We start from the raw sequence: 14,554 nt of genomic DNA, 5'->3' as shown, positions 1-14,554 counted from the left end.
GATGTGCTTTGACATTTTCACCAGTGACAGATGGCATATATGGTGGTTGCATAAGATCACAATGGAGTTGAAAAATTCCTACTGCCTAGTGATGACACAGCTGCCATAGCATTGTTGTGTTACTCAAGTGTTTCTGGTGATGCTGCTATAAACAAATCTACTGCACTGCCAGTCCTATAAAAGTATATCACAAGGCTGGGAGCAGTGGCTCACACCTGTAATCCCAGCACTTTGAGAGGCTGAGGTGGGCGGATAACCTGAGGTCAGGAGTTCGAGACCAGCCTGGCCAACATGATGAAACCCTATCTCTACTAAAAAAACAAAAATTAGCCAGGCATGGTGGCAGGTGCCTATAATCCCAGCTACTCGGGAGGCTGATGCAGGAGAATCACTTGAACCTGGGAGGCAGAGGTTGCAGTGAGTGGAGACCACACCACTGCACTCCAGCCTGGGCAACAAGAGCAAAACTCCACCTCAAAAAAAAAAAAAAGTATAGCACATACAATTATGTAGAGTACATTATACTAGATAAAGATAATAAACTATGTTACTGGTTTATATATTTATTACACTATATTTTTAAATCGTTACTTTACCCTTTTGAGACAGGGTCTTGCTTTGTTGCCCAGGCTGGAGTGTAGTGGCGCGATCATGGCACACTGCAGCCTGTTGCCCAGGCCTAGGTGGGAGGGTTGTTTCAGGCCAGGAGTTCAAGACCAGCCTGGGCAACATAGTAACACCCCATCTCTTAAAAAAAATAACAATAATTTTAAAATTAGCCAGGCATTGACAACAGGCACTTGCAGTCCTAGCTCCTCAGGAGGCTGAGGCAGGAGGGTTGCTTGAGCCCAGGAGTTCAAGGCTGCAGTTTTTTTTTAAACTTTTTATAAACTTTTTAAAAGTTCACAAGTTTAGAAAGTAAAAAGGTATAATAGTAAGGTTCATCTACCATTAAAGAAAGAAAAATATTTTCTGAATAAATTTGGTGCAGCCTAAGTGTTCAGTGTTCATGAAGTCTACAGTAGTGCAGAGTCATGTCCCAGGCCTTCACATTCACATTCACTCCACGTTCACTCACTGACTCACCAGAGCAACTTCCATTCCTGCAGGCTCCATTCATGGTCAGTGCCCTACCAAGCTGTACAATTTTTTATCTTTTATATCTCATTTTTTACTGTACCTTTTCTATGTTTAGATACACAAATACTTACCATTGAGTTACAATTACTGTATAGTACCATGCTGCACAGGTTTGCAGCCCAGGAGCAACAGGCCATACCATTACAGCCTAGGGGTGTAGCAGGCTACACCATCTAGATTTGTGGAATTTAACTCTAGGAGGTTCCCCCAACAATAAAATCACCTAATGATGTACTTCTCAGAAAGTACCCTCGTTGTTAAGCTATGAATGACTATATTCATACTTCCTCTAGGAAGTTCAAACAGAACCCAAGTTACAAAGGACAGGCAAGTGCAAAGGAAAGAGTGAAAAAGTAGGAAAGGTAGAAAATGGCACCCAAGAACACAGGCAACCTTGCAGCAGGCTTTGAAGAGGAGCCAGGAGCACAACTTTCACAAACCCTGTTTCCAATGGAAGGGAGGTATTTATATTCTCTCTGTAGGCAGACAGAGAGATCAAGAGTGCCCTCCCCTTTATCCATTTTAAAAGCAGAGGAAGATAGGCCAGAGCTGTACTCACTCATGGAAGGGAGCCTTTCAGGGCAGGTGTGGTTTGCAAAGTAGGTGAAGTCTTCAGGAAGAAATGTTGTAGTTTGCAGGAAGGTTTCACTGTGGTTCAAGTCAAGAGGATAATCTAGGGAGGTAAAGGAAAAACGCCGATCAGACTGGTATGTGTAATCAACCGTGCAATTATTAGATGCCTACCAAGTAAGTCTTTTTCTTAGCTATCATCTTGGTAGAAGGAGACAGGACTCTGGACTATCGCTTTGATGCAGCTAAAAATGTGAACCCATCAATAAAAATGTTACCCAAATGACATATTTTAACCAGTGTTCCTATTCCTATTGATTTTATAGGTTTATATGCAGCACTCAGTTTACAGTCAACTGTAATTAAATGTAATTTTAAAAATAGCAGTCGCCCTCCTCTCATTTCTATTTTCTAAAGGAACCACTTGCCCTTCTTTTGGCCAAGTATTTCAGCATTTACATTTAGTATTCACCTCTGTCAGCCTGTACGGCTGGTGGTGATGTTTCTGTTTTCAGTCTTACCTACTGACCTCCCACTATGGGAGGTGAGTGAAGACATTATCCCCTTCCTTCTGCCACCCCTGCCACACGATCCCCTTCCATTCCCCAGTCTCCCATCGGTCACATATCATAGCTGTGGTTAGGACAATCTTCAGTCTTTGTATTATGATGCTGCTGTTAAGTACTAGTCATCGCTGAGAAATGTGGGAAGTTACACATCTTGTTTTTCTGTTTGCTCAGTTTTATATGCAGTGATTCTAATTCAACACCACACCTTTCACCAAGACATTTCCTCCTAAGACACGCATTAGGTATTCTCTCAACTTCATCCTCCCAGAGGAGGTGTGGCAGCTTCTGGCTTTCTTCCATGCCAAATGTGCTTGGGGGGAGTTATTCTCTCGGTGATGATTCCTCCCTTCTGTACTCTGTGCTACCTTTCTGGAGAATACAGAACAGGAGTTGGATGTGGGACCTCCTGGTCCTCTAACTGTCTCATCTTTTCTATCCAGTTTTCCATCTTGCCATATATCTGCCCTGCTTTCCAAGAGATTTCCTCAACTTTACTCAACCTTCCTTTAATCATCATCTCTGCTATATTTTTAACTTTGAAGAGCTCTTGTTTCCTGAATGTTCATTTCTTACTATATTCTTGTTTCACGTTTGCAGTCATTCTTCTCTTATTGATATCTCCGGTGTCAATATCTTTGGGTCTTTTCTCCTGGTCTGACCAGATTCTCCAGAGAAATCCATTCGAATCTCCTGCCAGAATGGTAGAGTCCTGACTATAAACATCCTGAAACTAAGAAAGAAGAGAAAGAGGCCGGGGCATATGTAATCCCCATCTTTTCAAATACTGTGGTCATGCCAGGTATCCCCAGGTTGAGGAGCCTCTGTTTTGCCATCTCTGGGGTTATTACGTCTCCGGCTCTTGCCAGGATGGGGAAATGGGTCTGGGTATCTGACTGCTTTTTAACAGCTTTCAATCTCCCTTTTTTTTTAGTTGCCACCTTTGCTCCTACTTCCCATATTGCTAGTTCCTGAGCTTCTGGGGGATCCTGGGGTGGTTGCTGGTTTTCCTGTTGCTGCTTTGAGCAGTCAGTTTTCTTGGGTTTGTTAAGTCTTTTATCAGTGGTTCTTCTGCTTTCTACCTACCAAGATTTTTTGCTGTGGTCTCCTTTCCTGTTCTCATTCTCAAGGGTTTATAATTTAAAAACCCTCACATATGTATGCCCCTTTAGAGTCATGTTAGTGGATATGAAGAGTGTGAAGGCAGATGTCTTTTTCCTAGGGGACTGTAGTTGTAGAGTAGGAGGAGGGTCCTCCAACCTCATTTTCTACAGATGAATAACTGGAACAACATACACAGAACTCAGACCAGGAGCCCTGGCTAATGCATGGCAGAGCTCCAACTAAACTCTGAATGAGAGATCTTTCCAGTATATTGTATTGTTTTTATTTTTTTTCACAGAATATTAAATCCTTTTGGATCCATGCTGATTCTATGCAAATTAAAATATCCTGTTCAAATTCACTTTGTACCCTAGAATTCTAGAATCTTCAACTAAGATATTTTTGAAAAAGCACTATGAGCAGGTTTCCAAGAATCAAATGGCTAACACATTGAATCCTTTTATATATGCACATGGCTGCCTACTCTGCGCTGCCTACTCTGCAAGTACTCTGGGGACAAAATTCAACGAGAGGCAACTTGAAAATTTTAACAGTGTCTTAACAAGGGAAGGAACAGAATGCTTTCTGTCCTTTTTAGTAGTAGCTTTCCTGAAAAACATTAAGCCTGCATTTATAGAGAATAGTAGAGACTAATTTATATAAAGACATAAACCAGGCTGGGTATGGTGGCTCATGCCTATAATCCCAGCACTTTGGGAGACTGAGGCAAGAGGATTGCCTGAGCCCAGGAGGCCAAGACCAGCCCGGGAAACATGCTGAGAACCTGTCTCTACGAATAATTTTAAAAATTAGCCAGGCCTGGTGGTGTGCACCTGTGGTCCCAGCTACTCGGGAGGCTGAGGCAGGAGGATCACCTGAGCCTGGGAGGTTGAGGTTCCAGTGGGCAATGATCACACCACTGTACTCCAGCCTGGGTGACAGAGCGAGATCCTATCTTTAAAACAAACAAACAAAAAAAACATGAACCAGGACAGAACCTTAAAGATAATATTTACAGAGAAATTCTGAGCTCAGCTCATACATGCAAACCTGGCCTGGGTTGAATCTTCTTCTGAAGGTAGTAACTACTTCAAAAATCTATGTGAAGAATCCCTCATCCTAATTATTACTCTGGATGAATCTAATAGATGAAATTATTCTCCTTTAGAAAAAAATTAAAAGACTTCACAAGTACTAGAAAATGTGCCTGTGTTTGTGATACGCCCATGTGTGGCAAGAGACGCTGGCTGGAAACATGTATTGGCACAGTCAATACATTCACTAGAAGGCAATGAAATTCCCAAAAGTATTACACTAAGTATCTTTTCGTAAACAAATCAACAAAAACAAAGATAATAATCATTCTGGTCAATGACTGACCCAAGCCCTAGGGCTAGAACCTAATCAGGAAACTAGAATTTAAAAAACATGAGGCAAGAGACAAGCTATCTCTAACTCTAATGATTCTACTATTTTGAGTTTCTTTGAAGACAGGTGAATTCCTTTCTACTTCCTTCAAACAATGATACAATAAGCCTGGTAGCAACTAGCATGAAACAAACAAAAAAAAGCATTTATTTTTCTTCTGATTACTAAATTAATAATATGTCACTGTTTTAAGAATCCTCAAATACACAACTTTATTGTAAAAATCTTCCAGAACCTTATTCTACATCTTGGGAGGGGTGGCTTAATTTCCTGATTTCTTGTTTAAACATTTTTAAATAAAACTTTAATTAAAATAAAGTCTACTTGGAAGGCCAAGGTGGGGTGATCACTTGAGGTCAGGAGTTCGAGATCAGCCTGGTCAATATGGTGAAACCCCGTCTCTGCTAAAAACAAACAAACAAACAAAAAAAAAAAACACACACACACAAATTAGCCGGGCATGGTGGCAAGTGCTTGTAATCCCAGCTACTCAGGAGGCTGAGGAAGGAGAATCGCTTGAACCCAGGAGGCAGAGGTTACAGTGAGCTGAGATCACACAGTTGCACTCCAGCCTGGGCGACAAGAGCAAAACTCCATCATAAACAAACAAACAAACAAACAAAGTCTGCTTTTCAGTAGCAATAGAGGCCTTTTAAAATGAAAGACACAGAGGAAATTAATTGCTCACGACCTGGTAAAACTATGTGCAGTTATCGTGAGGAGCCCTTGTTTTTCTCCCCTGCTAGCTGTCCAGCAACGGGTGGGGTTATACCTTATCCCCTTGGAGTTCCAAATATAACTTCTTACTCTTCTAAAGCATGTACCTACTGAATGAGGAAAATGCTGAGAGAAAAACAAGCCTGTTGAATTTCTACAGCCACAGTTTTACTTTTTAATTTAAATCTAATCTATTTCAAACCCGGACATGTTCTTGAAGGGCAAAGAAGGCAGCTGCTTTTACATTTAGAAAATGGGAAAACAAGCCGGGCACGGTGATCTCTGCATTTTGGGAGGCCAAGGCGGATGGATCACCTGAGGTCAGGAGTTCAAGACCAGCCTGACCAACGTGGTGAAACCCTGTCTCTTACTAAAAATACAAAAAATTAGCCAGGCATGGTGGCACGCGCCTGTAGTTCCGGCTACTCAGGAGGCGGAGGCAGGAGAATTGCTTGAACCCAAAAGGTGGAGGTTGCAGTGAGCCGAGATCCCGCCACTGCACTCCAGCCCGGGCAACAGAGCAAGACTTTGTCTCAAAAACGAAAATGGGAAAACAGGCCAGGCACAGTGGCTCACACCTGTAATCCCAGCACTTTGAGAGGCCAAGGCAGGTGGATCACCTGAGGTCAGGAGTTTGAGACCAGCCTGGCCAACATAGTGAAACCCTACCTTTACTAAAAATACAAAAATTAGCCGGGCATGGTGGTGGGTGCCTGCAATCCCAGCTACTCAGGAGGCTGAGGTAGGAGAATCGCTTGAACCTGGGAGGCAGAGGTTGCAGCAAGCCAAGATCGCGCCACTGCACTCCAGCCTGGGCAATAGAGCGAGACTCTGTCTCAAAAAAAAAAAAAAAAAGACAGATAGATAGAAAATAGGAAAACAACAGACTCCTACCTACAGGTTCAAATGGCTGCTGATATCATGGGCTTGCAGACCACCATTTCTGTCCAACAGCAGCTGCTTATTCAGCGTTGCTTCACATCAGTGGTTCAGCAGCCTTGGATGCACATTAGAATCATCTAAGAAGCTTTCAAAAATCCTAACACCAGGCCAGGTGTGGTGGCTCATGCCTGTAATCCCAGCACTTTGGGAGGCCAAGGTGAGCAGATGACTTGAAGCCAGGAGTTTGAAACCAGCCTGGGCAACATGGTGAAACCTCATCTCTACTAAAAATACACAAATTAGCTGGGCATGGTGGCACCCGCCTGGTGTCCCAGCTACTCAGGAGGTTGAGGCAGGAGAATCACTTGAATCTAGGAGGCGGAGGTTGCAGTGAGCTGAGATGGTGCCACTGCACTCCAGCCTGGGTGACAGAGCAAGACTGTCTCAAAACCAAAACAAACAAAATTCTAACATTCAGGCTATACCTCAGGCCAATTAAATAAGAATCTCTAGCAGTCAGGCACAGACATCAGTACTTTGAAAAGCTCCTTGGGAATTCCAATGTATAGCTAAGGTTGGTATTGCTACCCTAATACCTGGAGGAGGTAAAAACCTGCCTTCCCCCCTGTGTTACCAAATCCAGTTGAGAAGGAATTGGAAGTGCTGACCAACGGACCCCAGCAAGAATCACCACTTTCCCCTCCCATTTGAGAAAAGACCAAACACTTGCCTCTCTGCTTGAAAAAAATATGGAAATTTACCTATACTAGAAAGATGCCATTGGGACAAATATCTGTGAAATATAAAGAATTAGCATTCTTCAAGAGTTAGTCCATTTAAGGATGACTACCTACTGGGAGGGTAGCCACATCGAAGACTACAGACTGGACATCTAAAACCACCGAGAAAGAGGTGAGGATGACCCACTCCACTAATAGATTACAAAGCACACCAGCATGACTTTACTCACTCTGCAGATTCACAATCTCATAAACCAATGGCTTTCAGTGACAACAGGAAGCTACTCCTGGTCACTACTTCAGGCTTATTTCCAGGTTCACAGACCCCATCCCCAAAAGTCTGTTTTCATTCAATAATCACCACGTTGCTTTTAAACTTAAAGAAAACCAGCATTACTTAAATGTCTCCCTGGGCTTTTGAGCTATGCTTGGCCTAACACAGACGCCTGAATGTGGGTATGTGCCTCAGCATTATTTCAGCAGAGAATGGTACATAGTCCAGGTTACCACCATTAAGCCAACAGTGCTCCAGGCAGAAGCGGTCAGGCCAGAGGTGTCAGTCATTTGGCTGTCTCAGCAGTGCTGGGCCCAGAATACCCTCTATGACTGTGCTAGGTAGACAATTGCTTTGAAATGAAGAAGAATGATGGGTTTTCATTAAATACACTTTCAGTGAAATGCTATTTTCTTTTCAGTACAGGTTGAGTATCCCCTTACCTGAAATGCTTAGGACCAGAAGTGTTTCAGATTTCTGATTTTTTAGGATTTTGGAATATTTGCATTATACTTACCAGTTGATCAACCCCAATCTAAAAATCCAAAATCTGGAATGCTCCATTGAGTATTTTCTTCAAGTGTCGTGTTGGCACTCAAGGTTTAATCATGTGTGGATTCTGGAGCAGTCTGGAGTTGGTATTTTCTGATTGGGGATGCTCAACCTGTACTTACTCGCCAAAGATGTGCCAGTGACACAGCAGCTCATCAAGATGGTGACCTCCTTAGAAACATGCTACAACACTTAAAACATGCTTTCTTGTTAAATTCATTCCTTCATGCATACAAAAATAATTTACCAAGTGCTTCCTATGTGCGAGGCAGTGTATGAGGTACTAAGGATACAAAGATGACAAAAGGAATGAAGCCATTACTGGGATTCAGGGCACAGGCCCTGGAGTCAGAGAATCAGCAAACCCTAACCCTGCTGCTGCATCAAGTTCTATGACTTCTATGTGCGCCTTGTTCCTTTTATCCCTACAATGGGGACATAGTAGCTCCCTTCTGGGTTCTTGTGAGGGACTACATGAAATCATGTGAGTCAAGTATCTAATAAACAGTAAGAGAGTCCCTGATGGCACGACTTCCAATCTGTTAGAGAAATAAACACGTTTAACAAAAAATAGATTGTTCTAACCAGAGAGGTGCAAGGAAAAAGTATTTGGGTGTATGATAATTTGAGAATAAAAGCACACCAAGTTCAATAATAACAGGTCACTGGATACACCCTCCAAAGGTGAAACTCACCTCTATACTCAGTTTTCAAAGACAGCAACTCAGGAAGTAGCGCAATCCTGTGTTGTCAGACCAGCAGTGGTGTGGAAATGGGGTCCTGCTGCATGCCCCTCTAACTTCTGAGAGAACTGCCAGTACTGCCAAATGCCCAGAGAGACAGATATTCTAGCCTCATCTAACACTGCAGAAGTATGACATCTGGACTGGATAAATGTCATGAGGACACAAATGTTCCCTTACTCAGTGCTATACAGGGGAGAGCGCGCTGGAAGGGCAGTCAGTACTGCCTCGTTTCTTCACCTAACTAGAAGCAGGATTTTGGCAGGGTTTAGGGAAAGAGTTACATGATCAAGCTGTGCCATCTTCCCCAAGATTATATGTACTATGTGTGAAAAATGCAAACAGCATAAAATTCTGCCTTAACTGACAGAGCCACATGAGTCGAGTGACAATGTGTGTGCGGATTGTGTGCAAAACCTACCACCACATGCAAGACGGAAACTGCAGGGTTTCCTCTCCCAGGTATGGTTCAGAGCTCAGGCAACTTGACCCAGTGCGACCACAATTTGTCTAAAAAGCTCTGAAATGTCATTCACTTGTTCTTTGCAAACAAGAAAGGAAGTATCAAAAGTTTATCAGTTTGCTAACTACAGTCCTCTGTTGCTAAAGTGGAGAGCAGAGGAAACTGATAAATTAGGATGTGGTCAGTTCTTTTAAGGAGAGGCAATTCTTTTAAGAGAGGCAATGCTTTCTCTTGATTTCCTAAGCACCACAGAATAATTCGCATTTGCAACATTTGCAAAGCAATTTCACATTCCACAGTGAACTTCCAAAAATCTTGTAAATTATTACAGAAGAAGAGAGGACTGATTTAGAGGGAGAATTTTTTTTTAAAATGTAAATATTTTAAAATATTGGGCTTAGACGAAATCATTAAGAAGCCACAGGAGGCTGGGTATGGTGGCTCATGCCTATAATCATAGCACTTTGGGAGGCCAAGGCAGGTGGATCGCTTGAGCTCAGGAGTACAAGACCAGCCTGGGCAACACAGTGAAAGCTGTGTCTACAAAAAATACGAAAATTAGCCATGTCTACAAACAATACAAAAAATGAGCCACGATGGCTCACACCTTTAATCCTAGCACTTTGGGAGGACGAGGCAGGAGAATCACTTGAGCCTGGGAGGTCAAGGCGCAGTGAGCCAAGATCATGCCATTGCACTCCAGCGTGGGAGACAAAGTAAGATGCCATCTCAAAAGAATAAAAAAAAAACCTTGGGCACAGTGGTTTACGTCTGTAATCCCAACACTTTGGGAGGCCGGGGCAGGCGGATCACCTGAGGTCAGGAGTTTGAGACCAGCCTGGCCAACACGGCGAAACCCCATCTCTACTAAAAATACAAAAGTTAGCCAGGTATGGTGGCGCACACCTGTAACCCCAGCTACTCGGGAGGCTGAGGCAGGAGAATCAGTTGAACCCGGGAGGTGGAGGTTACAGTGAGCCGAGATAACACCACTGCACTCCAGCCTGGGTGACAAGAGCAAAACTCCATCTCAAAAAAACCCAAACAAACCCAGAAAGCACATTAGCCCTCAGTTAAAGAAATAAGAGGTGAATCATGAATGAATCCTTAGTAAAATGAAATCTCAGAATCTATTTTTTAAATAAAAATAATCCCTGGCTGGACTAGAGAGGCCTCAAGAGAGTCCCATTTAATCACATGTGGAAGTATTACTTCCTTCCTGTATTCAGTTTTTGAAAGAGTTAAAAAGAAAGAGCCCTGGCACAGTGGCTTATGACTGTAGTCCCAGCACTTTGGGAGGCCGAGGCAGGCAGATCACTTGAGGTCAGGAGTTCAAGACCAACCTGGCCAACATGGTGAAACCCCATCTCTACTAAAAATACAAAAATGAGCCAGGCATGGTGGTGTGCTCCTGGAATCCTGGCTACTCAGGAGGCTGAGGCACAAGTATCGCTTGAACTCGGGAAGTGGAGGTTGCAGTGAGCCGAAATCACCCGTTGCATTCCAGCCTGGATGATAGGAGCAAAACTCTGTCTCAAAAAAAAAAAAAAAAAGAAGTACTCATCCAGTCACTCTTAATGTATTATGCTATAGTTTAAATGTCTGTCCCCTGCAAACCTCATGCTGAAATGTAATCCCCAATGATGGAGGTGGGGCCTACAGGAGGTGTTTGGGTCACAGGGGCAGATCCCTCATAAATGGCTTGCTGCTGTTGTGGTAGGTTCTCCTCTATTAGCTCCCAGAAGAGCCGGTTGTTAAGAAGAGCCTGGCCCTGCCCTCCTCTCACCTGCCACATTGCTTCCTCTCACCATACACACGGGCTTCCCCTTCCCCTTCCACCAAGAGTGGAAGCAGCTTGAGGCCCTCACCAGAAGCAGATGCTGGCGTCACACTTCTTGAAGAGTCTGCAGAACCATGAGCCAAATAAATCCTTTTTCTTTGTAAATTATCCAACCTCAAGTACTCTTTTATAGCAAGACAAACAGACTGAGTCATATTGTTAACAAAAATGAACGAGGATTCATTTGGCAAGAGCTTTTTTAGCAGCAAAGTAAAACTCAGCCAAATCCCTCTTTTACAATGCACTTTTCCCATTGAAAATAATTATTGCAACCGAATTTACCTCTCTTGGGAGAAGACATTCTAATCAGACCACCTCTTTACTAAAAATATACCTGAGTCATTTGCACTGCTGTTCCTCTTGGCATAAGCACTCCGAAGCACCTGCTCATAAACCTGAGCACCGATTGTTCTCACGTTGTCCCGGATCAGAATGCCTTGAGCTTGCATCATGAAGAGGTAGGTGTTCACTGCAGAAAGCCAAAGGGGAAAAAGAGGTGGATTCAGAAGCAATCATTTAAAAAAAAAAATCACATAGCTATGGATTTTTTTTTTCTTTTTGGACTTTTAAAGCCTCTTTTAGTTCTTTTAAAACTCTACATGACCATAACTCTATTTTCCATACCTTTCAGGACACCAACATCCTTTGGGTAGCTAGTAGAGCTTAGAGGAATTTGTCAATATCCAGCAGTTCTAGAAAAACCATCAATTTAAAAAAAAAATTCCATCTGTTCTCCAAATACCCAATCTGTATTCTAGCACTCTGATCATCAGAAAGATCTTTATGAATTAGTTAAAACTTTTTTTTTTTTTAAAGGTTTCTGCTCTCTTTAAGTTCACCTTCTCAGAATTAGTTCATGGTTCTTCACAGAGAAAGAAACCATTGACTCTCTGCCTGCTAGAAGCACTGAAGCCACGGTCTGGTCTTGGCAACCTTTTCAAAGGGGTAGACTGAGGCTCCAATCACTTACCCTTGGGGGATTTGGAAAGAAAAAGGAGTAACGAAAGACTATTTGCAGTCCTCACTATCCACCCATCCCAGCCCCAAAGTCCAAAGCAATAGGGAAAGAGCATAGTCCAAGGTCAATTAAAACATGCTCTTAACAAATGAGTGTTCAGATTAACCTGCCAATCTTGTCTTCTTTGGAAAGTGATCTCCACTTGCATTTTCCTTAAGTCTCTCTATGATACAAAACTAGAAGCTCACAAACACATCAAAATGTAATCCCTATATTCTACTTGCAAACTCCACTGCTATGCCATCTATTTTCAAGAAACAGTGAGATTGTAAAACATAGTTTCTTAACCAGTCACTCTAATCCCTTCAAATTGCCTTTGTCATTGTGAAAGGGGGATGTGTTACAGGGGTGGAACATTTACAAATCTAAACTCTGTGGGTGTCTGGGGCTGGATTCATCTAATCGCTTGGCTAACCTCGGGACCAGGCCCCAGTGCCTCCTCCACACTCAATACATCTGGCCTTGGGATGTGGATTCTGGCTCTTTGACAAGACACTTGGCTGACATTATGTTTCATCACTATTAAAGCAGTATCCTGTACATAATGTGCAGCAAACAATGACTGAATGCAATAATGGACGAAGCTTAGAAGTCACTGTATTTCAAGCTAGTGCTTTTGGTGCTTTATACTGGGAATGACAGAGGTGGGGTGGGTTAGCATAATGTCAAAAACCCCACGTGGCCAACATTAAATAGGGACATTGAAATCTTTCCAAAGATTTCAAATCATCTCTTAAGCTATATCCCAAGTCATAAAATAATAAGCAAAAAGGGCCAGTGTTCAGAATGCTTTCCGAAATGAGGTAGCAGTTTCAAATGCGGCCTTGCATTGGTTGGCAGACAGCCCTATGCTTAACTTCTGGCACCATCGGAGAATAGATCAGATATTGTGTTTATTCTCTAGTAGCTAGGAAAGATTTTAAGGAAAAAAGACAGCTTCCAATTATTAAAAAAAGTGTTAACTGTGTGAAGTCTCTGAAAGCAGGAGTTAACACCTCATTCTCTATTTCCAGCAGATAGCACACTGCCTGGCGCAGTAGGGGGGCAGTCCACAAATACTTGTTAAACCTAAGACTTAAACTTCATCTAATATCACATTTCTAATTCAGTCCTGTGTTGTTGTTGTTGTTTTTTAATCATTTGGGCTGTACAGTATGTTCCCACTGCCCTGAAATCTTCCTTTCATCCCAACATATTACTAAACCAGTTGTCTTATTGAAAATTTTGTGTAAAGCTTTTATTGTATTTATTGAAAATCTTGTGTAAAGTTTATAGTTAGGTGCCGCCAAGAATTCACTACCTCCTTTACTCTGCACTGCAAAGGACACAGTTGCTTAGCCCCTCCTTTAAATACTCTCTCTTTCTTAGCTTTGAATCCCAACTGGAGGATTCCTCTAGGGCCGTCATTCTCTAATGTTTGCCACCCATCCCCCAGAGTGCTTTTAAGAAGCCTGTTTCCTAGGTCCCACTACCCAGACTGATGCAGCTGGTCTGAGTGGGGCCCACGAATGTGCACTTGTAACAAGCTCGCAGGTGACAAATGGTGCCGGACTAAGGATCACACTTCTATAACCACTGCTTTAGGGAACTGTGGCCACATAATAAATGTAAGCAACATTTATTGAGCACTTAATTACATAATTCCTTATTGCATTTAATCCTCATAATTATCCTAAGAGGCAAGTAATACTATCCAATTTACAAACAACTTCTGGGCTTCGGTTTCTCCAAGTATCTTCACAAAGGTCAACTGAGAGCACTAGGATTTGAACCAGGTGTGTCTGTGCTCTTAACCACTAAGCTTTATACCTCGCTCATCCATGTTCTAGCCACAACCTCTCTCTGAAAGATTTCAAGCACCCACATGGCTTAAATGCTTACTCTTAAGGAGATAGCTCTCACATCTTCATCTCCTGCACAAAGCTGCCAGATGGATGTTTCTTGACCTTTCTTAATTACAGATTTATCCACACTGTTCCTGCTCAAAAGTCTTTTACGTCTCTTGCCTTTATCCCTGAGCTGCTGCTACAGCAATGGGTCTATTCTTTCTGCCGTGCAAATCCCATTAATCCTTCAAAACCCAGTTCCATAGACCTCTCGAGGAAGCTTTCAGTACTCTGTCAGTCTCCATCCTTCTCCAGTTTCTGTGATGGTCTATTACAGACTATCAAAACTTGGATTTGTTTCCATGTTGACTTAGTTCGCTAACAACTGTCTCGTGTTAGTCTCGTCATTCAACTAATAAATTAACGTAAACCACACAGTATTTTTTTTTCTAATTATCAAAAGGAATTAGCACAATGCTAAAAAAATAAAAACTGAGGGAGTAAAGATTGTCAAATAAAAGGAAATAATCACAAATCCACAACTTGGGATTGGATGGGATTTTAAGGAACACTCACCAATATCATCTAATGCTTCCCACTACTGGGGAAATATGACCTCCAAGAACACAGAGTCAACAGGGAAAATATAGCCATCAGCAAAGAAAACCTACTTTGGTTGGGTCCAAAATGT

At 42.4% G+C, this 14,554-nt stretch overlaps 1 protein-coding gene across 1 annotated transcript in view; it reads right to left on the bottom strand.

The window, feature by feature from the left end:
* Positions 1-14,554, bottom strand: part of B4GALT5 (beta-1,4-galactosyltransferase 5) — an 82,583-nt gene that overhangs the window by 12,310 nt on the left and 55,719 nt on the right. The window contains exons 2-3 of the mRNA XM_055265121.2: positions 11,354-11,488; positions 1,700-1,813 (exon numbers count right to left, since the gene is read on the bottom strand). Of these exons, the coding sequence (XP_055121096.1) occupies positions 1,700-1,813; positions 11,354-11,488 (249 nt within the window). The remainder of the gene's footprint in view (positions 1-1,699; positions 1,814-11,353; positions 11,489-14,554) is intronic.

This window comes from Symphalangus syndactylus, chromosome 24, assembly GCF_028878055.3.
Source record: "Symphalangus syndactylus isolate Jambi chromosome 24, NHGRI_mSymSyn1-v2.1_pri, whole genome shotgun sequence".
Classification (NCBI taxonomy): Eukaryota; Metazoa; Chordata; class Mammalia; order Primates; family Hylobatidae; genus Symphalangus; species Symphalangus syndactylus.
The sequence above is the reverse complement of the archived record's forward strand: the minus strand, read 5'-3'. Positions and strand labels throughout refer to the sequence as shown.